The sequence below is a fragment of the Leucoraja erinacea genome, chromosome 29, assembly GCF_028641065.1.
Source record: "Leucoraja erinacea ecotype New England chromosome 29, Leri_hhj_1, whole genome shotgun sequence".
Classification (NCBI taxonomy): domain Eukaryota; kingdom Metazoa; phylum Chordata; class Chondrichthyes; order Rajiformes; family Rajidae; genus Leucoraja; species Leucoraja erinaceus.
This window is the reverse complement of record NC_073405.1, coordinates 1,570,437-1,594,281: the sequence shown is the minus strand read 5'-3', so window position 1 is coordinate 1,594,281 and position 23,845 is coordinate 1,570,437. Positions and strand designations below refer to the sequence as shown.

At 39.8% G+C, this 23,845-nt stretch overlaps 1 protein-coding gene across 5 annotated transcripts in view; it reads left to right on the top strand.

Moving 5' to 3' along the window:
• Positions 1–23,845, top strand: part of LOC129710964 (phosphatidylinositol 4-phosphate 5-kinase type-1 gamma-like) — a 73,221-nt gene that overhangs the window by 33,682 nt on the left and 15,694 nt on the right. For 2 of the 5 annotated variants that reach the window (XM_055658294.1, XM_055658293.1), the window contains exons 8-16: positions 1,157–1,362; positions 3,521–3,604; positions 4,419–4,467; positions 5,975–6,059; positions 6,383–6,544; positions 7,632–7,785; positions 9,759–9,791; positions 12,074–12,196; positions 13,740–13,890. In XM_055658294.1, coding sequence (XP_055514269.1) covers positions 1,157–1,362; positions 3,521–3,604; positions 4,419–4,467; positions 5,975–6,059; positions 6,383–6,544; positions 7,632–7,785; positions 9,759–9,791; positions 12,074–12,196; positions 13,740–13,890 — 1,047 coding nt within the window. Of the gene's footprint in view, positions 1–1,156; positions 1,363–3,520; positions 3,605–4,418; positions 4,468–5,974; positions 6,060–6,382; positions 6,545–7,631; positions 7,786–9,758; positions 9,792–12,073; positions 12,197–13,739; positions 13,891–19,201; positions 22,889–23,845 lie in introns of those variants that run through there. The other 3 variants (XM_055658292.1, XM_055658290.1, XM_055658291.1) reach the window with 3 other exon arrangements.

Sequence of the window (23,845 nt, the reverse complement as noted above, 5' to 3'; positions counted from 1 at the left end):
GCTTCCATCATTTTGTGCACCATCAATAAATCTCAGGAGGTAGACAAAAGTGCTGGAGAAACTTAGCGGGTGCAATAGCATCTATGGAGCGAAGGAAATAGGCAACGTTTTGGGCTGAAACCCTTCCGGGTTTCGGCCCAAAATGTGCATGGAATAGAGTCCGACAGAATCCCATTCGATACGCCTTTCCAAACATAAAAATTCTTATTGGTTGGTCAGTATTGGTGGGCCGAAGGACCTGTTTCCGCGCTGTGGCATGTTGGCCTTCATAACAAGAGGATTTGAGTATAAGAGTAAAGAGGTGCTTCTGCAGTTGTACAGGGCCCTGGTGAGACCACACCTGGAGTATTGTGTGCAGTTTTGGTCCCCTAAGGTCCCCTTGAGGAAGGACGTCCTCGCTATTTAGGGAGTGCAGCGCAAGTTCACGAGGTTAATCCCCGGGATGGCGAACTGTCATATGAGGAAAGATTGGAAAGACTGGGCTTGTTTTCTCTGGAATTTAGAAGGATGGAATCTTATAGAAACATATAAAGTTATAAAAGGGTGATAGATGCAGGAAAAATGTTGCCAATGTTGGGGGAGTCCAGAACCAGGGGCCACAATCTAAGAATAAAGGGGAGGTCATTTAAAACTGAGATGAGAAAAACTTTTTCACCCAGAGAGTTGTGAATTTGTGGAATTCCCAATCACAGAAGGCAGTGGAGGCCAATTAAAAGAGAGTTAGATAAAGCTCTAAGGGCTAGCGGAATCAAGGGAATGGGGAGAACGCAGGCACGGGTCACTGATTGTGGATGATCAGCCATGATCACAATGAATGGCGGTGCAGGCTCGAAGGGCCGAATGGCCTCCAGCACCTATTTTCTATTTCTATGTAAGCCTAAACTAAATGTTGCCCACCACGTCTCCCACTCCATTTTTAAATTTATTTTCTCTGTCTACTCTGAAATTCAGGTATTCAACCTAACATTTAAGATGGGGTTCAGAAATACATTATTAACCGTTTAGAAGTGTTGTTCAGTTTAATAGTTTGGACCATTTTTTTTCTTTCAGTGTTTTCCCGTCTGTGATGTCAAACACATGCTAGCTGGCTTGATGTCCGCTCAGTAGATTTGTCTTCAGTTTAACTTTGTTATTTCTTCTTGTGCAATTTCAATAGGTGCTAGAGAGCTTTAAAATCATGGATTACAGTTTGTTGTTAGGAGTTCACAATTTGGACCATGCAGAGCGTGAGAGGCAGGTGGAGGGGTCGCTAAGTACTTCTGATGAGAAACGACCCATGGCACAGAAAGCCCTCTATTCCACGGCCATGGAGTCTATTCAAGGCGGAACTTCACGGGGAGAGTCTATTGACACAGATGATACGTATGTGTATATATATATTTTCTAAAAAATATTTTTTTATGACTTTATATGTTCTATTATGATATGTATTGTTTGATCAAATGTGTCTCTTTCAACTGTGCCTAAAGTTCAGCATCAATCAAAGCTAAAACTCTTGCTTTATTCTCAACTTTTCAAGAAAGATGACACTACTGCATCAGTGTGAACTTGTATATCTAGAGTTTAGAGCCCGCCAAACAAAGAAGTTTTTGAAAGTAACTTCCTTATATATTTTATCATGTGCATAATTCTTATTCAAAATTACTTGCTGCTATCAAGCTAAGGAGTGGTGTTTCCCCCAAATAGTTTGTTCATCCAGTGCCGTTTAATTGCTGCCTGATCATTCACGGCTTGCATGGTGAGTGGGTGTTGGGAATTATATTGCCTTTTCATAGTATATATCAGTTCTAATCTGCCATGAGATAAAGGACAATAGAACCGTCGACTATCTGATGGTTCAGTCAATGGATCATTGAGTCCAGTCTAATAGATGTCTGGTGGCATCCGTGGCTTCAACGCCAGGGGTATCATCTCATGTTGAGCAATGAGTACGAGAATGTCTAGGTGAAGGTTAGCTAACCTGTCTCAGCCAACTCCCTAATTTGATCATCAACACTGGAATGTTAAAATGCATTTCTCAAATAATGTAAAGAATTGAAAGAAATGTTCAAGTTTTGTTATTTAGTGGTAAAAGTACTGTCTCTGTGGAGGCAAAGTTAATGGATATTTTTTAAGGCAGAGATAGATAGATTCTTGATTACTATGGGTGTCAAGGGTTATGGGAGAAGGCAGGAGAATGCGGTTAGGAGGAAGAGATAGATCAACCATGATTGAATGGAGTAGACGTGATGGGCCAAATGGCCTAATTCTGCTCCAACCACGTATGACCTTATGAGGTTATGGAGTCTTTGCAATACAAATTGGATAAGTTGACTGAGTAAAACCTTGGCAGACTGGGTATAAAGTGTGATGTGGTGCATTTCATGAAATCATGCACGTCATGCATTAACAGAAATCTAACACCAGACTAACATCAAGTGAGGCTGGACATTAGTTGAGTATAGAAGGACAGACTGTGCATGAAACACAAATGTTAGTCTGTAGGTGCAGCAAGTAATTAAGGAGGCAAATGGCAATGTATATAACAATGTTGTAGTCTTATAATTATATTGGTGAGGTGGCAAGAAGCATAAAGTTTTGATCTCTTGTATAAGAAAGGGTTTTCTAGCATTTAAGACCATCCAGAAGAGGCTTGGCTAATATCTGGGATGAGAAATGTATCCTACCTCAAACAGCCTGAATGTTAGATATGCATTCTTTTGATTTGGAAGAATGAGAGGTGATCTTCTTGAAACATGTAAGGTCCTAAGGTGACATTAAAAAAAGTAGATATTAAGATGATAGACACAAAATGCTGGAGTAACTCGGCAGAACAGATCAGTCTGAAGAAGGGTCTCGACCCGAATGTGGGAGTCTGAAGAAGGGGTCTCGACCCAAAACGACACCCATTCCTTTGTTACTCCAGCCTTTTGGAGCCTGTGTTTACTGCCTGTGTTACTCCAGCATTTTGTGTCTATCCGGTATAAACCAGCATCTGCAGTTCCTCCCTACACATATTAAGATGATCCCACAATGGGAGAGTGATGTATAATTATAAGACAAGGGAGGTGGTCATTTAAAACTAAAATATGCTGCAGTTTCCTCGAAAGGTACTGAATCTACAATGTTCTGGAGGCAGGAACACTGTGGGTGCTTGAAGAGCATGTAGATCATTTTTTGAGAGATCAGAGAATTGAGGACAGGCGGAGCTGGCACAGAAAGAGTTGAAGCTAGCTCTAGCCTTTGTCCATACACCTGCTAATCAAATCCCCACTCACCCGTATCTACCTGTCAGGCTTTGTCCCGCCCCCACCTCTTTCCATCTTTTATCCCGCTGTGGTCTGAAGAAGGGTCCCAACCCAAAAAGTTGCCTATCCATATCCTTCAGTCATGCTGCCTGACCTGCTGAGTTACTCCAGCACTTTATATTTGTTTGCAAACCAGCACCAGCAGTCTCTTATTTTCTTGTGTTCTAGACTTTATTTCACTGCTTAATGTTAGTACATTTTTCGGTCATAAAATGTTATTTGCTCTTTATTAGGATGGGCGGTATTCCAGCAGTGAATGGGAAAGGAGAGAGGCTCCTCTTGTACATTGGCATCATTGATATTTTACAGTCTTACAGGTAGGCTTCCGTTCATACTATAACAAAATGCTTGAAAGGTTTTTAACTTTTTTAATTTATATATGGAATGAAGTGTAATAATGTGGTGGATTGCAGTGGCTCGAGGAGGTCGTCTATTATTGCCTCACAAATAAGAGAGGAATGTGACATAGTTTATTTGTTTTTAGTTTTAGTGATACAGCACGGAAGCGTCCCTTCGACCCACCGAGTCGGCACCTACCAGCGGTCCCCGCACATTTACACAAGCCTACACTCACATGCCTGAGATCAGCGTATCAGTGATAGTAGTCCAGATTATTTTTGTCTGAGCAAATTTTATTTCATTTTTGTGTTTTGTGTGTTGAATGCTGGTTATGGAATGTGTTTTGTTTATACAGCAGATGTAATGTTAAACCAAGTTCAGCACATAGGTTGTCCTCCATCAAATGTGGCAGCAATTTTTCCGTCAGCAAGGTTTTGTAAGCAGTGAGATTTAATAACCAGACAAGCTCCTTTAATAATGCTGCTCAAGGGACGGATAATGACCATGGCAGAGAAGTCTCTTTAGATTGTGCAGTGGAATTTATTACACTTGAGAGGACAATAGAGGTCACAATTTAACGTGTCATTTAAGAATGCCATATCCCATCAATGCAACGTACTGTTAGTTCTTCGGTATTGCTGTGTAATCTCAATTATGTGCTCAAGTCTCTGGAGTCGCGATTAAGCCTCGATTTGGCTTAAAGTGTGAATGTTTATATTAAGTTGAAGGAAGCTTAATAAATGTGTGAATTATAAAGTTAAGAGAAACTAACTAACTAACGTTTATTTTCAGGTTGATCAAGAAACTGGAACATACTTGGAAAGCACTTGTTCATGACGGTGTAAGTTTTCATTTTAAAGTGATCCAACCTATCAATTTAATGGCATGCAGTTAAATTATAAAAATAAAATACCACTTTAATAGTCCACATGACCCCTTCAACTGAAATGTTGTCAAATATATTATTTTATAGCCTTCCCCATTATATGGTTAGATTCAGAATTAAATAATTCTGCTGAATCCTTTTTAATTGCAAGCGAGTAATAAAACATAAAAGCACTGGGGTTTATGAGTTAATGTGCAACTGTGGGGTTATATGTTTGATGAAGTATGCAAGATATAGATATATGAAATCATAAGAGCCATCTTTACACATGCCACTAATGTGAAAGTCACATTTGTGATACTGTATTCATGCAGTTTGAAATGCTGCACCATCTGTATTTGTTACAGTTAGGTGAAATGTAAGTAGTCCTGCATTGGCAATGAAACCTTATTGTAGACGAGCTCCACGATGCCGACTGAACATCAGTGTAGAGTTTAATGTATTAACCATAAATGTGGATTTATCCTAATAAAGAAATGTGTGAAGCAAGTACCTACATCAGGGCTCTCAACGAAAAATGAAATAGAAGATGAAGGAAAAGCTTTCCTCTACACCGACTGTATTAGAATCGGGCAAAGTTCTACAGTTCCATTTAGCTTGTACTTCTATAATTACTGTTAACACGAGCAGAACAATATCATTCTAACTGTACAGAATGCAAAATTGAATATTAGTTTTTTGTCATTTGGAAATATTTGAACATGTCACAACAGTATAGCAGTTAAGTTCTTCCAGGAAGCGAAAAGTACATTAATATCTTGGTAGACAAAAATGCTGAAGAAACTCAGCGGGTGAATAGGGAATAGGTACGTATTCCTTCGCTCCATAGATGCTGCCTCACCCGCTGAGTTTCTCCAGCATTTTTGTCTACCTTCGATTTTTCCCAGCATCTGCAGTTCTTTCTTAAACAGTAACATAGTGTAATCAGACTCCTGTTATACCTATTTTCTCATTACCCTATCAGCTTTGTATCCCTTTCTCCCAGGGCATAGCGTGATACTTTTCAGTACTTCTCTAGAGACCTGTGGATCCTAGGCAGTGAGAATGATCAGGTTATTTCACAATAAAGAGTCTGCACCTATATTAAATTGATGGCACAAACTTGCATGCTTTCATTAAGTTCAATTGCAGGAATCTCTCCGTGTTCTGAGGTCAGTTGCTGCCCTGCCTAAAGTCAGCTGAAACTGAACTAAATTTAGAAATACTTTTTTTCTGAATTTTTAATTGGTTTCATTAATCTAGGGGATCTTTAGTCATTAATCTGTCCCATATGCTCCTACAACAACTTCAAAACTATTCAAATTGTTCAGGACTTATGCATGCCTAGTTGCCTCGCAGTAAGAACAAAATACTTGATTGCATTGAACTGCATGTTAATTTGGGATCTCTTAAATTTGCTGAAACTATTTCATTACAAGCTGAATGTAAAACAAACAAAAAAATTCCTTTGATACATTTACAGGACACTGTGTCAGTGCATAGGCCGAGTTTCTATGCTGAAAGATTTTATAAATTTATGAGCAACACTGTCTTCAGAAAGTTTTCATGTAAGTAAGCGTTATGTCTTATGGGGGGGGGGGGGGGGGGGGGGGGGGGGGGGGGGGTGTGGTGCAACAGGAGCCTCGGTCCACTATAACCGAAATCTGCTATACAGAGTCTGTTATTATGAGGGTTTACTGTACAGTATTTCTGCTGCTTTTTCGTTTTCAGCTTTAATGTTATTTGAGATGAATGCTAATAAAAAATGATTTATTTCGTTGTCAATGCATTTCGTTGTCTCTGTACTGTACACTGACAATGACAATTAAAATTGAATCTGAATCTGATGAATTAAATGTTAATTCAGTAGTTCAATTTAATCATATCACAGCACTGAAGTCGTCCCCATCCAAGAAAGGACGAGCTTCTCTACCTGTCCCGAAATATGTTGGTCCAGGTCAAGCCTTCTCAGCCAGCCAGATTCCCACAGAAGACGATGAGAAGCGGTGTGACCTCCGAGGAGCCAGGAGCTTCCCAACTCTTGAAGATGATGGTAATCATGTCCATATATCCCTCTTCTTTCAGCATTCAGAACATTCCTTTATCTCTCCAAGAATACTGATTGTGGAGAAAATTAAACCTTTTTCTTTGATGCATCTCTGTTTTAGTCTCGGATGTACCAGTTTATTTTGATACAAGGAGCACCAAAATATTTTGACTAAAGTGCCAAATGAAGAGTACAGAATTCAAGTACGGGCATCTCATGATATTAATATGTTTGATGCAAGCATACAAAACGTTTAGGCAGCGGTTTACTGATCGCTGAAGAATAATGACCATCTCTATCCAAATATTGTAATAAATATTTTTTTAAATGGAAGTACTCAGCAGTAAGCAGAATGAGAGAGAAACTGAATAAGTTTGCCACTGTGACCCTTCATCAGAGCTCCCCCCCCCCCAATATCTTGGGAGATGTTACCCGACCTTCTGAGTATTTGCAGTTTTATGCTATTTCATATTTCTCAACATCTACAGTACTTTGCTTTTAGAATAGCGATACAAACCTCTGGATGTGTTTTAAAAATCCAAAGCCATGCACCCACCATCCTGTGCGTGAAAAAGCTACCCCTCAGATTCCTATTAAATCATTTCCCCTCTCACCTTAAGCCTATTTCTGATCCTCGATTCCCCTATTTGAGGGCCTGAAGGGCCTCGACCCGAAACATCGCCTATTCCTTCTCTCCGTAGGTGCTGCCTCAGTCGCTGAATTCCTCCAGCATTTTTGTCTACCTTCCATTTTTCCAGCATCTGCAGTTCTTTCCTAAACAATACCCAATCTCTTTAATTACCTTGAGTGGAAAACAACATGAAGCATTGTTCAGGGAGAAGGAAGAGGGACTATCGGGACCATATTGAATACTTTTGTAACTGTCGGTGTCCTTTATGTGGTGATTCTTTGCATGCTTGTGTTGATTATTCTTTACAATATATGAAGAATAACCAGGTATAAATGAGTGCCAAGGTCTTGTGTTGACTAGTGCTCCTCATCGTTCTATTTCACTTTGGTATAAAAAATGATTCATGTTGAAGAGCGTTTCTACCTGCCATTCTTAGTTTTACACTCTCTCAAATGTTGTTAGTGTTATTGGGCCGACCTGACCTTCTACCTTGCACTCCACCTTCATTTGAAGAAGCAACAACAGCTTCAATAGCAACAACTCTGTCATCAACAACATCTTTGTCAATAACAGAGCAGTCCGTGTCAGAAAGCTCAGAGAATCATCATCGTTTCAGGTAAGAAGAAGTCTCTTTTTATCCTTTGTTATTTAATATTTCTGTTTCTCTGTGCTCTCCTGAGCCTTAAACGTATACTTCGGACAAGCATTAGGACTTTTTAATAATGACCACATTTAAGGTTCAGTGTTTCTCCCATTCTTGCCCAATATCCTGAAGGATTAGAGATCAACTGTCGTCTGGCCAATTGTGTTATTTTTTGCTGCGACATAATTGAAAATGGCCTTAGGTTTTTATGACTTATTTACTGCCTTCAGCAGATAGAACATCAGGGGAACTGTGCGAGTGTCTGTGTTCGTGCGAGCGTCTGTGTGTGTGTGTGTGTCTGTGTTCGTGCAAGCGTCTGTGTGTGTGTGTCTATGTGCGTGCATGCTTGTGTTTGCTGTGTGTTGTGTTTGCCTGTGTGTCTTGTACATACATTTGACATCTTATGACTTTGAAAAAATCACCAGTAGAGACTGCTATTAAAGAAGGGTTTCGGCCCGAAACGTTGCCCATTTCCTTCACTCCATAGATGCTGCTGCACCCGCTGAGTTTCTCCAGCACTTTTGTCTACCTTCGATTTTCCAGCATCTGCAGTTCCTTCTTAAACTGCTATTAAAATATTTGGCTAGGAAAGTCCACAGATGGGATAAATCTATTTATGCAGAGGATGTGAGTTTCTTGAGTGTTGGAGAGCAACTTTCCAGGCACATTACTGGTGAACAAAAGAGCAAAGTGCCTCTGGATAAAAGGGGTCAATTGCAATCTGTGGCTGAGAATTCTTTGCATTGGTCATGAACCTTCAGAGACTTAGGAACAATAATATTTTTACTTTCAATTGTTCAGACTCATGTAATGTATCAGTCCCCTTAGATGCTAGTCCTGCAACGTGTGATGATGGGTGATCATAATGATCACAATGAGTGATGATGAGTGATCATAATAAATTGCTTGATATTGGTGTAAGATTATTGTTCAGTAAGTTTGAAGTTTATAAGGTGGTGCAATTGTTATGAGTGTAGAGGGCAAAAAAGCACTGCATGTTTTAGAGACTAGGATAAAGTGGTAAATAACATGATAAATTCAGTCTGCCACATTTGGGCACATAGACCTAAACCAAAAATAGGTGCCCTTGATGTGGATCAGAATAGAGATTGGTTAAGGTAAGAAAGGACCTTTGCATTATTCGCCGTTCCCTATTTAGTTTTGTGACTAATAATGAGAAATTGGTGTCAGAGTAAATAGTGGTGTATTAATAAGTCAACTAGATGTTCAATAAAGGACACCAATTTGGCCATGTATTAGATGAAGGTTAGAATACATCTAAAATACAGAGCCCAGTTTAGTTGCTTCATATGATGCAAGGATTATTATTCAGAGATTTCTGGTAGAAAGTGTTTTGATGGCAAGTTGTTTGAGTTTGGATTGTCAGCAGATTGAAGCGCATCAATGCTCTGCTGATCCCAGTCTTCACAAAAGCATTAACAAGTAGAATTTTGATCAAGATAATTTGATAAGATCATGATTTATTTAAAAAAAAATTTAAGAGTGAGGCTGTATGGAGATGGAATGTTTAAGAAGGAACTGCAGATGCTGGAATATCGAAGGTAGACAAAAAATGTTGTCTACCTTGTCTGGAGACGGAGTGGTTTTGAAAAGAAATCAAGGATGAAAATAACAGTAGCAATTTTACCTTATAAGTGTTAAAATCTTTTATCAACGTTGAATTACCTTCTCTAGTCTTTTCCACCACCCTTGAAATAATGATATCTCTTGCCCCATTTGTTTTTCACCAGCATTGTTAAAACCACACAGAAGATATGAATTGAACTCGTTTAGGATGTATAATGCTACATTCTGTCAGGACCTCAGTTAAAAGAGCATTACATGTTTATTTTGTGGCCTTTTTCTCATCCTTAGCAATTATTATTTTTATTGTTTATCAATAGCTGATTTATTATAGTTACTGTTCTTTTTTCAAATTTGTTTAGGAAAACTACACTTTCATCAGTGCAGGATGTTGGGTGAGAATGAAACTTGCTCATTTTCTTTCTACAAGTCATATTGCAATGAAAAAATAATCTTCAAGAGCTGATTTATGGTCAAGTCTGGGCATTGTGTAGCTGGAGGTGTGAGTGAGCAGCTGTGCCAAATTAGGCAGCGCCAGTGTTTAGTTAAGTACAACACAGACACTTTGAGATTTACTTAAATAGTAACTATAGCGTGGTGGTAAAATTATGACTATTGATCCAAGGATAAGTTAATGTGGAGGATATGATTTAAGATTCCTTTGCTTAGTTAAATAAATCTAGAATTAAAATGTAGTATCAGTAATAGAATTGGATTGTCAGTAAATGCTGCCGTGGTTCACTAAAGGGAATGAACTTTGGCATCCTTGTGCACATGAGATTTCAGATCTATACAAAAGTGGCCTTCCTGCATTAGGTGGCGAAAGACATCCCAGTTGAGCAACTATATAAATACTGCAACAATATACACGGGTCCAAGATGAACATATCCCCGAATTCTTCGAGTCTTAGAAACATAGAAACATAGAAATTAGGTGCAGGAGTAGGCCATTCGGCCCTTCGAGCCTGCACCGCCATTCAATATGATCATGGCTGATCATCCAACTCAGTATCCCGTACCTGCCTTCTCTCCATACCCCCTGATCCCCTTAGCCACAAGGGCCACATCTAACTCCCTCTTAAATATAGCCAATGAACTGGCCTCAACTACCCTCTGTGACAGAGAGTTCCAGAGATTCACCACTCTCTGTGTGAAAAAAGTTATTCTCATCTCGGTTTTAAAGGATTTCCCCCTTATCCTTAAGCTGTGACCCCTTGTCCTGGACTTCCCTAACATCGGGAACAATCTTCCTGCATCTAGCCTGTCCAACCCCTTAAGAATTTTGTAAGTTTCTATAAGATCCCCTCTCAATCTCCTAAATTCTAGAGTATAAACCAAGTCTATCCAGTCTTTCTTCATAAGACAGTCCTGACATCCCAGGAATCAGTCTGGTGAACCATCTCTGCACTCCCTCTATGGCAATAATGTCCTTCCTCAGATTTGGAGACCAAGTCTTCAGCACCTGGCATTGCCCGCTGGCTTTAGACAGCTGTTCTGGACCAGGCTGCATCCATGGCAATGGGTGTTATCCCAACTTCCTTGGCTTGTGACTTGTTCACGCTCCAGCTGATGGAGCTCAAGTGGTTTAATAAAGCAGGCAATGAGATTCCCAGTGTCCATGTGGAGATTATGTTTGAGGTCCTGAGAATATAATGTTGGTGTCTGCAGCTCTCCAGAGGCATCCTGCTTTGCTCTTCATAGTGATTATAATCTGCTATAAGGACATCAGGCATCAGGAGAGGAGGAATTTATCACCGTGTTTAGTTTATACTCCAAATGTCTTTCACTTTAATTCTTCACTTCACTCCTGCTCTCATGTCTTTGTTCTTGGCGTTCGACATGGCTCCATGAAAGCCTACAGTTAATTCCAGAAGGTGGCACCTCATCTTCTTAGGAGACTCTACTCTTACAGTCTCTACTGATTATCTACAATTATTGAAACTAGCATTAGCAGAATTTTAATTTGGGAATTCCAGCATTCACCACAACCTCCTCTGGTAGGTTCAGGTATTTTTTTATGCATTTGCACTTTCTTTATCGTAACTTTTTAGTTCAGCTTGACATCTTCAATTCTCACATTATTTAACTTGCTCTTTATTCACTTCTGCCTTCTACCCCATCACACATCTTCCCACCCCACACTCCTATTTTCTGCAAAAATGTGTTATTTCTAACTCTTTCCAGTTCTCAACAAAGGTTATTAACCTGAAATTCTGTTTCTCTCACTCAGATCAAGCAACCTTTGTGGTGGTAGTTCCAATATTTTCTGTTTAATAATTGCTGTAGTGATATATGACTGCGTGTGAGAAATATGTTCTCTCAGCTTTGCCAGTTGCTGAATAAACCTAATGTTTAATTATTAGGTTTATGAATGAATCTGCAGTGAAAGAGGGGTTGGGTGACGTTTGGGTCGGGATCCTTCTTCAGATTCAATGGACAATGTTCCACACATTTACTTTTCCGCTTGGGTTGTTGGTTAGCTCTGAGAAAAACATCCTAAATTGCTTGAAGGCAAAGTTTGACAACCGGAGAATTCTTCTAGCTCTCTACAAATTGAGTTGATGCAAGAGTACATAATTAATGAAACATTGTCCGTTATCAATATTTATGCTTGTGTGCCATATAATCTTCAAAACAACATATTTCTACGTTTTGAAGTGATCTGTCTGCCCCCCAGGTCCTATGATGAGTCGGTAGTGGAAGCAAACTTGCAGCAGGTCACGGTCGAACTGGAAGCCAAGTGCAACATTGAGACTGAAAATACTTTAGAGGAAGAAGCAGAAGACGAGGAAGATAAAACGTTAGTGTCAGGATCTCTGAGTGTTACTACTTTAGAATTGTGCCATTCATAACTAAATTAGCAATCTGTAAGAATAGTTTTCCCATTTTGACCAAACACGGAGTAATCTCTAAAAGCATCCAACAATTTCCTAAATGAACCCGGAAAATATATATTTAAAGTTTTATGGGTATGGATCGAAATTTGGACGAGTATGTATTTAATAAAGAATAATGCAAAGATTATTTTCCCCTGTGGACACCAGCAGACTAAAGCGATCAAGAATTGTATGTGTAGAAGCCTTTCTAGATGGGCCAGAGAGCAAGAATTAGCATGTAATTGTCCTTTCTTAATTCGGGTCACGCTACAAACCTGATGCATCATGAGACATAATTCTTGGAAAATTGATCCCTGAGGCACACCACTCATCATAGACCTCCTGTCTGAAAAAAACCCTTCCATGACCACACTCTGCTTCCAGGAACGTTGGAGGTTATTCCCTAATACTTTTGACGCAACATGCCTGTTAGCTTACTCATTTGCACTCTCCCTTATAATGAGCCTAATATTAAATTATTGGATTGAGGGAGTTGCTCTGAAGGCGTTTTCAGTTGTTTGTGCGTAAACGTAGTTCAACTATTTTGTAAATTTTCCTAGTTCAATGCTCGGAGGATTAATGAATTATACAAAGTTTAAATGTGAGTGTAAATGGAAGCCCAAGTTTTGGAAGCAGTACATTCGGGCATCAGTAGAAAATGACAACTTGTCTAAAGATGATGTTTTCCCAGCCAAATATTAAAGGTATGTTGGTTGGAAGATTAACTGGCTACTGTAAATCGCTCCAGTATAGATTAATGGAAGAAAATAGCGAGACATGATGGGGATGTGAGAAATAGAGTGGAATTAATCTAGCTGGGTGTTGGTGGGGATACGGTGGGTAGAAAGACTTGTTTCCGTACTCTCTGACTCAAAACGCATGAAATGCCGTACTTTCCACAGTGTTTTATTACTGCTCTGCTCCCAGCACTAGGCTTTTAAATATTAGCCCACTTATCACCACCCTTTTTCACACACAGAATTGTGAGTCTGTGGCAATCTCTGCCTCGGAGGGCGGTGGAGGCCGGTTCTCTGGATACTTTCAAGAGAGCACTAGATAGAGCTCTTAAAGATAGCAGAGTCGAGGGATATGGGGAGAAGGCAGGAACGGGATACTGATTGGGGATGATCAGCCATGATCACATTGAATGGCGGTGCTGGCTCGAAGGGCCGAATGGCCTACTCCTGCACCTATTGTCTATTGTCTTTGGGTACAGTTGCACACTTGTGTGTTAGCCCACTGTCTGATATTGGGTGTGAATATATTGCAACTATTGATTATATTGACACACTGTTCCAATGGATGAGTGTGTACACTCGTATCATTAATGTGTTTCACATTGGTTGAGGTTAGACTGACAAACATTCACCTTTGTAAATTAATCAATTATATTGTGGGTGACATCGGCATTCGCAGGTGTTGTTATATTGGAAGACTACTAAACCCTGAATAAATCTTTGATTGTAGGGAAGTTCCTTCAGCTTCTGCGCGTACAAGTTCGACGATTACTTTGGAAGCGGACACTGTGAGCCAGATCTCCGAGGCAGCCAGCCATGCTTCTGAAGAGGCAGAGGATGTTGATGAAGAAGAGGAGATTCCAGTCACGGACATATACTTTGTGAGTATAACGGACCGTTGGCAACTTTGCCTGATTTGTACCAAAACAGACTGCATAAAGCAATTTGATCTAAAGGGTACAGTTATATTTCCATTTCCACACAAAGTATTTTAGCAGTATTATTGCACAGAAAGCTTTATAACCCGAAGGAACAACCCTCAAAGTGAGACGCTCCCAGGAAGTCCGATGCATAAATCCGATGCCAGTATTTCAGGACACCTGCCAAACACGGTCAGGCCTAGTTTCTGCTTGCAGTTAGGTTAACATTAACCTTACGTAAGCATCAGCTACGTTTGAAAGTATTTCCCTAAACGTTGTCATCGTTGGTGGCATTGTCAACTGTCGTATTTGAAACTCATTCTGTGTATTCAGTCGAAGATAGGCACAAAATGCTGGAGTAACTCAGCGGAACAGGCAGCATCTCTGGATGACGTTTCGGGTCGTGACTCTTCTTCAGCCCGAAACGTCACCCGTTCCTTCTCTCCATAGATGCTGCCTGTCCCGCTGAGTTACTCCAGCATTTTGTGTCCATCTTCGATTTTAAACCAGCACCTGCAGTTCATTCCTACACACACTGGTATTCAGTCACTGAGTACCCCAGAATGATTGGGAATAGGGTAGAATGTGAACGTTTTTAATTTGATGTGAAAGATTCCAAGAATTTAAAGTTAGAAAATCTGCTTCCCTTTTTGCCTGTGTCCAGGTGAGAGAGTGAGGTGCTGCTCTTTGATGTTACATTATCTTTAGCTTGGGATGTGCATCTTTTGCATTATTTATTTATATTGTAGCTCTTAATCTACCAATACCGTGCCCAGCATATTTCCTGGGTAGTTGTGTTGCTCATGGTCATTAGGAATGGAATTAGGCCATTCGGCCCATCAAGCCTACTCCGCCATTCTATCATGGCTGATCTATCTCTCCCTCCCAACCCCATTCTCCTGCCTTCTCCCCATAACCTCTGACACCTGTATTAATCAAGAATTAAATTAATTAAGTAATTCTAATATAGAATTATATTAGAAAAAGGTCTACGCATTTATTATCTACCAAATAAACATTGAAACCTGTGCATGTTCATTAGATCACCACCTATTTCTCACTTGCCTACTTGTAGGGGTGGGAGATAAAAAACAACGCTTCCTTGGGAAGAAAGGACTTTAGAGTTTACATGCCTAATTATTGAGATTTGGATGAATGCATTTGGAGATCTGTTCTGTGCTGTGTGCTTCAATAACAACCATGGATGTGAAGACAGTTGAATATTTCTATTTTCCCCACAATCTCATGTCAACCATACTCTGTCCTACCCAGCAAACCATATATCTCAGGGACTGCAGGTTTCACAGCTTTTGATAAACTATGGATCCAGGCACACCTGCAACAGGTGTTGGAAGATTTGTGGCCAATTTTTCATGAGTGAATACATTCCTGGGCGTCTTTTTCTTCAAGGCCCAGCGGATTGTTTTTCTTCATCAGAGAGTGGGGTTTGGTTTTGGTTTAGCCCGTCAGAAAGATAGCTGAGCCTCCACCATCTAAGTTGGTAAAGGTTTAAGCAGGTGTAAGTGTTAGAAAACACATCACCTGGAAAACCTGCTTTTGCACATCTCTGCATAAGATTTAGAATTGTGGAGATAGATACCAGAGGTTCTGTATGGAACTGTTTTATAAAATGAATGTGAAACTGTGGTCGCATACAGAAGTATATGGTGTAGAAGTGGTGTTTATTGCCATGCAATCTGGTATAAATCAATTTGTTCAGCAAATAGTTTTATAACTGTGCCAGTCTTATAACCCTCTGTGAGAGGTTAACTGTGTAAAAGCATTGATTACCCTGGGTTATGCATTTCTCTATTGGATTCAAGCTGTGAGTGTAGTCTGGTGAGCTCGCCCTTTGAGGAACTTTGCTTAAAATCAGTGATTTTTTTTTAAATTGGTCTCCTCCCTTGCATTTCTTTCTTCATCTAATTTCCACACAGTAATTAGACCTCATATGATCCTTAGTCCTGCTTTAGCCTTGTATCTGACTAATAAGCATTGAATGAACAGTTTTTTTTACAAGGATGCAACTTCTTCTGGAGGTATCTGGGCAAGACCAGCAAGTTTTTTAACAAAGCACAGAGAACAATGATACTTGTATGAGAAGCCACAATTCCTAAAACTTCACTTTTGCAAATTGTTTTGACAAATGAGCAATTGGGCTGATGTTAAGTTTTGACATTAGGTTAAACCGAACCTGGACAAGGCCAGTACCACTGTGCGTGCGTTTTTCTTTGATTTCTTCATTTATGTTTGAATTCTTTTCACCATCACTCTCCTTTTCTATTTGTGTGCTGTGGGCTTTCTCTGACCATCAAGTTTGCAGATGGAATGTACTGGATTTATTCTCCACAGTGCAGTCATTCCCAAGCCACTTCAGTTTCTGATGAAAGTGTAAGTTGGTTCATTTCTTTTTCCAAATCTCTATTTTATGTTCAATGCCTGTATTTATTTATTTTATTTTTAAAAATTATTTTGTCTTGTTTACCATTCCATCTTTGTAAATGTTTTAATCTGGTCGATGAGAATTAGGAGTGGAAACACAGAACAAAGCAAAATGCAAGATGCTCAGTGCCATCCTGGATGCCTTGGAGTCATTATGGGCCAGTGATTCCCAAGAGCCAAAGGGGATGTTACATTTGAAAACGGCCTTACCGATTCACATTATGGAAGAGGAATTCTCCGCTAGCGGAGAATTCCTCTTCCATACTGTGAATCGGTACGGCCGTTTTCAAAGCCTCCTTGGGGGGAAAAAAAAGTAACATCCCCTCTGGTTCTTGGGAATCCCTGACTCCAAAGCATCCAGGATGGCACTGAGCATCTTGAAGGGCCTGTCCCACTTACGCAACTTTTTCGGCGACTGCCAGCACCCGTCATAGGGCATTACAGGTCGCCGAAAATTTTCAACATGTTGAAAATCCAGCGGCGACCAGAACAAGGTTGGACTCTTTTGGGCGACTACTCACGACCGTACAGGCTTCACCCCGCGACATGTCGCCTGTATGGTCGCGAGTAGTCTCCTCAGTCGCCCAGAGAGTCGTAGCGTCTTTCTGGTTGCCGCTGAAAGTCGCGTAAGTGGGACATGCCCTTGAGTCTCCTTATCTGGCGCTCACAGAAGCCCGACAAAAATAGTGGAAGGAGTGCATCATTTGTTCACATGATCACTAGTTATGGGAGTAGAATTAGGCCATTCGTCCCATCCAGTCTACCTCGACATTCGATCTTGGCTGATCTCTGCCTCCTAATCCCATTTTCCTACCTTCTCACCATAACCCTCAACGCCTGTTCTAATCAAGAATTTTTCTATTCCGCCTTAAAAATATCCACTTACTTGGGGTCCACAGCACTCTTTGGCATTGTTATCACCCTCCACATCAACCACCTCCAGTTGCACCCGAGATTAAGTCTGTGGAATCCAGGTTCGACTCATTTGCCTCCTTGGAGCCCAAAGAACTAGACTGTCTATGAAGAAGAAAATAATTTCTGGTTCACCAGTACTAATGTTGGCATAAGAATGAACTAGGATGCTAAAATTCAGTTGCTTGGGCTCATAAGGTGAAGAGAGTTGCACATTTTCTCAGTTCATATTGATGCGGTATATCACAGATTTGTTTTTCTCTCATATATTTGATTGTTTATATTTGCCTGCATTTATTTTGCATGACAGAAATAGAATCATTAGCAGATTTAGACTTGGATAAATACAAAGATGAAAAATGATTTGAATTCCTTCCTAAGTCAGCTTGAAAAGTGATGGCATTTCACAACCACTATTTTAGTCACAAGCAGTTTATCTAGATATATATAATCATGGTTACCAGAGTGATTCCTCATTTGATATATTCTCTTTATCTGTTCCACTTTGATTTGGACAAAAGCTTACAATTTCCTCCAATGTACAATGCTTTTTACTCTCGGGTCACAGACTAATGCTCAGTGATTTGTTCCAACACAAATGGGTTTAATTTTCTAAATATGTTCTTACATTCTCGCACAAGTATTATGTGATGGACAAGCTATCAAAATATTATTGTGTAAAATATATTACAATTAAAGAACAGAATATACAATCTGACTCTGATGACCAAATAAATCTGTTTCATTCATAGAAATGTAAAAATAAACTGCAGATACTGGAAATCTGAAATAAAAATAAAAATGACGGAGATACTTAGAAATAAGAGAAGAGAAAAGCATGTTTTAAAGGCACAGTGTGTTAAATCCAGAGATATTCCGCTGGTCTTCAAATTTGACATTTTATCCTCTTGATAAAATAATTGATACATGACATCAACTCCTCTGCTACATCAGAGGTAATTAAGAATAAGAAAGTACTATTGTTGATTGATTTTCTTAAAGATGAATAAACAGGTTTAAACTTTCCCCAAATGTGCATCTAGTGGGCCCACGTTAACACTGACTGTTGACCAGCGAGGTTGGCTGTGGTGGTTGAATTCGTTCCTGTGTGTTGTGAGTGTTTATCCACACCTAAATGTATACAAATGCCCACTGATTCGGTCCCAACTCACTGGGTCATTCACTCTGTCCCCAACAGCAAATGCCATTTAACGGTGGTTAGAATCGAGTGTCCCAAGTCCGAACAACATATTGTCCAATTGCAACTACTTTATTAGCCTAGCCTGGGATCTGCTATCTGACACTAAGTTTGGAATATTATATTCTATTTGTATTTGTTACTGACATTACATTTTGTAAGTTAATCTTTATTTTTCAAAAATAGAGGGAGCAGTGAAGTATTTATTTATATGTAACATTATGGTATTCCAATAGAGCGTTATTAAATGGAAAATATTTAGAAAACTTAAAACTGCAGCAATACCATTCATAGTTTCATAGCACAATTAATTAATTTCCTTACAAAGATGATGTTTCTTGTGCTGGTAATTTTCTTTGATTAATATTAAAGATGCACAATGCAAGAAGTGGCAATTGGAAAATGCAGAGATACATCTTAAATGCAAACCATTTTTTATGGTTTATGTTGAAATTTTAGTTTGTAAAATATGCACTTTTAAGAATAGTTGACATGAGCTATGATTTTCTAGTGAGAACTACAACATCACAATAAAAGGTTGGCATTGCTTTCTGCATTTTGACTGTTTTGTTGCTTGTAGCCTTCCTTTAACCACACTCTAGGTGTTCACATAACATTGAACTTGTTTCTCACCTACACTTACTTTCTTTCTTTCTTCCCATTTTTGTTGCTTCCCATTGTTTCTATTTTTGTGCCTTCCTGTTGATTCCGGTTGTTCAGTGTACAGAAGAGAGGGCCTGGATTTATTCTCCTCTTCACTATGGTTCTCAAGTCCGTTCAGTTTCAGATGGAGAGAGTGAAACTGTAAGTGTAATGTCCCGTTCCTTTATAAGCTCGGTTAAAGTGTAGGTGCCTCAGTAGGTGTGTTGTTTCGTAGAATTAGTACTGAGTCGAATATATACACCACAAATGGCAAATCTCCTCATTCGTTAACATTCTCCGTTTCCTCTTCTCTCAATACAAGTTAACATTAATCAAATTGCACTTTGGAATATGCTGCTGAACTTTGAAATAACCCTGGTTCTCCTTTGTCGTTGCCTATCCATTTCCAAACAGAGAGAGTGTATATATTACATATTTGATATGCAATGAATATTCAACTCAGCACTAACTTAGGATGCATGGCTTTGGGTATGGGATGATAAGAGATATTTTAATAATGGTGTTTTACAAAGCCATTATTATTGTACAGCAAAATGTACAATGAGGCTTTGTGATCTCAGCTTTTATCATTTTAAATCAAAAGGGCTTTCTCTTTAAGTGTCAGAGAGGAGAGCTATATTTAACGTTTGACTGTTATTTCAGCTTCAGAAGATCATAATCATGGTATATCTGACGGCTTCTTGTTGGATCAAAACTATGGTTGCTCATGTTTAAACTTGTGCCTTAGTTGTGGTAATTGTTCACTAATGTTTTTTTATAGCACGAACTGTCGTCTGGTGAAAGACCTACATCTGTTGTAGCTGTACCGTCCCCACCCTTCACTTGTAGGCTGTCTCTGAGGAAACTTGCATTGAGCAGAAATATTTGGCAGAGCTATTCAGCAACAATGCAGAGAAGCTCAAACAGTCATGATGCTTGGCTGGGGGTGGGGTGGGGTGGCGTGGGGAGAAAGCTCTTAGCATGAATTGAATGTTTGCATCATTTTACAGGTTCATTAACATTATCCCAATCATCTAGCCTGCCATAGACAATAGGTGCAGGAGTAGGCCATTTGGCCCTTCGAGCCAGCACCGCCATTCAATGTGATCACGGCTGATCATCCACAATCACTACCCTGCCATTGTTTAAAATAATTCAATTTTGCTCATAATTACAACGGCTGAACTGGCATTTTAATTATTTAAAATAGTAATCAAATTGCCTCAATTAATTTTGGCATTATTTTGAAAACTGTAATTCAAACACTTTGATCTTGTTTACCAGAAAACAAAGGCAAACTCCAATCTGATGCTATTATGCTTTTTAAGCTTTTTCTTCTACAATTGCATGCAAGCCATATATTCTTATCCGAAACATGGTGTCTTAATATGTGCATATGGATCCTGTCGATGCTCTTGCACCCCCACCATTGTTTTCCATGCTCTACACTTTTCTGAGCATTCAAAGGTCAAAAGTGATAGCAGCAGAATTAGACCATTTGGCCCATGTCCACTCCGCCATTCAATCATGGCTGATCTATCTCTCCTTCCTAACCCCATTTTCCTGCCTTCTCCCCATGACCCTGACACACGTACTAATCAAGAATCTATCTCTGTCTTAAAAATATCCATTGACTTGGCCTCCACACCCCCCTGTGGCATGAATTAGGCGCTCATTGGTTTATGATAAAAGTCTGAGATCATGCAGCTTTGAATTGCCTAGTGCATGCATTTCAGTAATAACTATAGGAGCTGATCAGAGATGTTGAATGTACCTACAAAGGTTTTTATTATCTACGTTGAATATTCTCAAAGGACATGGCCTCAAGTTCCCAGCCTTCATCAGAGCCTTTGAGATCAAAGAATATCCTGGGTAAATTGACTGTCACAATTGTCCTTCCGTAAGGCATATTTTAATGAACTTGTGTATTCAGCTTCGACTAACTGAGACCAAAAACGTGGACTATCGGGTTATTTTAAGGCTGGCTGCTTGTGCTTATTTTCCCCCCATAAATTTTATTTAGTACATTTCAGTTGCAAACTCTCAACCAGTCACTTATTGATTTCTCCAAACCTCTTGAGTGTTTTGTTTAATTTGTCCCTTTCGCCAAATGTTCCCGTTTACAAATGAGCAAAGTTTGAACAGTGTATATTGGACTTTTATTATATTTTGCCAAGGAGTTAACATTGCTGATGCCATGCACTGCCAAGTGTTTGTCTGTTTTTACTATATAAAGCCATAATAAACAAGCTCTCTTGTCTATCCCACATAAAGGTTAAACAGATCTTGTATAATTGAACCACTAAGTTAACTTTGTCAAGTGATCGGCTCTCCAAGCCATGGCATGGTCATTTGGGAGCAGGCGCTACTGAAGTGGGGGTCACACTGATGGGATAGAAGCCTGCTTTCTCTGACTATGTAGAAGTTCAATAAAACAGCACGTGTAACTCCTTTTATTTTGAGAAGGGAGGGAGACAGAAAGCAGGAAACTGCAGGCTGATTGGTTTAACATCTGTCAGGGGAAACTTCAGAAGCTAAAGACCGACTTGCGAGAGGTTGAAGATAATTGGACAGTGTCGGTCAGGGTAATTTAGTGAAGGGGGAATCATCTTTGACCAAATTATTGGGATTCTTTGAAGCACTATTTGAGTAGCTCAGTAGAACAGCTGTTGCCTCACTCACAGTGCTGGAGACCTGCTGCCATACAGCGCTGCTGACCACGAGTGCTGTCTGTATGGAGTTTGCTGGCTCTCCCTCTGACTGTAGATTTCTTCTGGGTGTTCAGGTTTCCTGCCACATTCTGCAGATGTGGGTTGCTAGTTTAATTGGCTGCTATAAATTGCCTCTACTGTAGGTGAGTGTAGAATCATGACGAGAATGTGGAATTAAGGTGGGGTTAAAGTCAGTGGGTGGTTGATGGTCGATGCAAACTCTGTGGGCTGTCGTGCCTGTTTCTGTGCTGGAGCTGTCTATGGCTCTATACTGTGCTATAGATAACTGGGAACAGACGGATCTAGGCAGATTTCCAGAAGGCATTTGATAAGTGTTGCATCAAAGGTTTTCAAGAAATAAAAATGAGTGGGGTAGGAGCATGGTGTAAATAGCAGATTGGCCGACTGACAGAATAAGAAGTGGCACAAATGTCAGATTTCTAGATGGAAAGATATGATAAATTGTGCCACGGGGCTCGGTGCCAGGACCACAACATTGCTCCATTTACATAGATGAGTAGGATGAAGACGAGGAAGGTATCCTTATGAAATCTGATCAGTTAAAAGCATTAATTAGTTGTGAAGTAGAAATAAGGGTACAAAACAATGTAGGTAGGTTAAGTGAGTGGGCAAAGACATGGCAAATTGGGTAAAATATGGGAAAATGCAAAATTGTTCATTTTAAAAGGAAATATAACAGATTGCAGAGCCTTACGGTGCATAAGGATCTTGCTTAGTTTGGAGACGGCTTGTATGCACACAGAACAAGCAATTAAGAATGCTAATTATGTTATTGTTTATTATTAAGGAAATTGAATCTACATTATCGATGTAGGGAGGTAATGCTTCAGTTATATTAAGCATCGCTGAGGCAACATCTGGAAGTTCTATGCCCTTATAATAAGACGGGTGTTAATGCATTAGAGGTATTTCAGAGAAGGTTCACTGAATTAATACCCGAGATATACAACAAAAAATTAAAAACTACTGGAAGAGCTGGGCCAAGTTGTATTTGTGGAGACAAATGGGGTGCATTGACACCATGCACCAGCAGCTGGTGTACAGGGAGTGATGGAAGGTGGACAAATGATCAGTGTGTGTGTGTGTGTGTAGGGGTTACAGGAACTGGTAGTTGATAGATGGAACCAGTTGAGGGGGGAGTGGGTGGGAATAATGGGGAAAGGCAGGGGTGGGATGGAAAGGTGAACGAAGGGAGAGAGAGTCTGGGTGAACTGGTATTGTTGAACAGAGAGAGGATGCAGGTGATCTGAAATTGGTAAATTCAATGTTCATACTAGCTACCCAAGGGGGAATATGAGGTCTTATTCTAGTTTCCACTGCCTCACCCTGGCAATGGAGAAGGCTATTTTCTCATAAGTAATGTAAATAGAAATATACTGATACGTTTTATTAACAGCAATAAATCAGCTATTGTCTGAAACTAACACCGTCAGTGCTTTATTGATTTGATTAAAAGGATTACCATCAAGTTTTGATCTTTGTGCAGCATAAGTGAGTAAATTATTTATATTTCACCGAGAGAGCAGTGGGAAATGTGCCATAAAATTACCTTCTCTGTTAAGAAATTGGCTGAAAATACTTAGCCTGCTTTAAGTGGTTACACCTAAAATGGTTTCGAGGCTGAAGTAATTGTACCAGGATGGTGTTAAATTTGATCCTTTGCCATTAGCTGCTTTAGCTAACCCCAAGTGAAGCTGTAAGGAAGATGCTGTAGTTGCTGTAGACGGTACTCTGTAACTTGGTGGGGTGGGTGGGGGTAAGGAGGTAGGAACCCAGTCATTTCTCGTTGTTTATTGTTGTTTAAATGCATATGCTGTGTGTTGTGTTTGGGGTAGTGGTGTGGGGCTGGCTGGTGATAGTTAGAGCATGATTGTTCTTACTTGTGATGACTATCCACAACTCTGTCACTAAGGACACAGTCATCTATGGAATTTTTAAAAAAAGCCAGCACCCTGTACAGATGAACAGTAGGGGGATGCATGCTCATGCT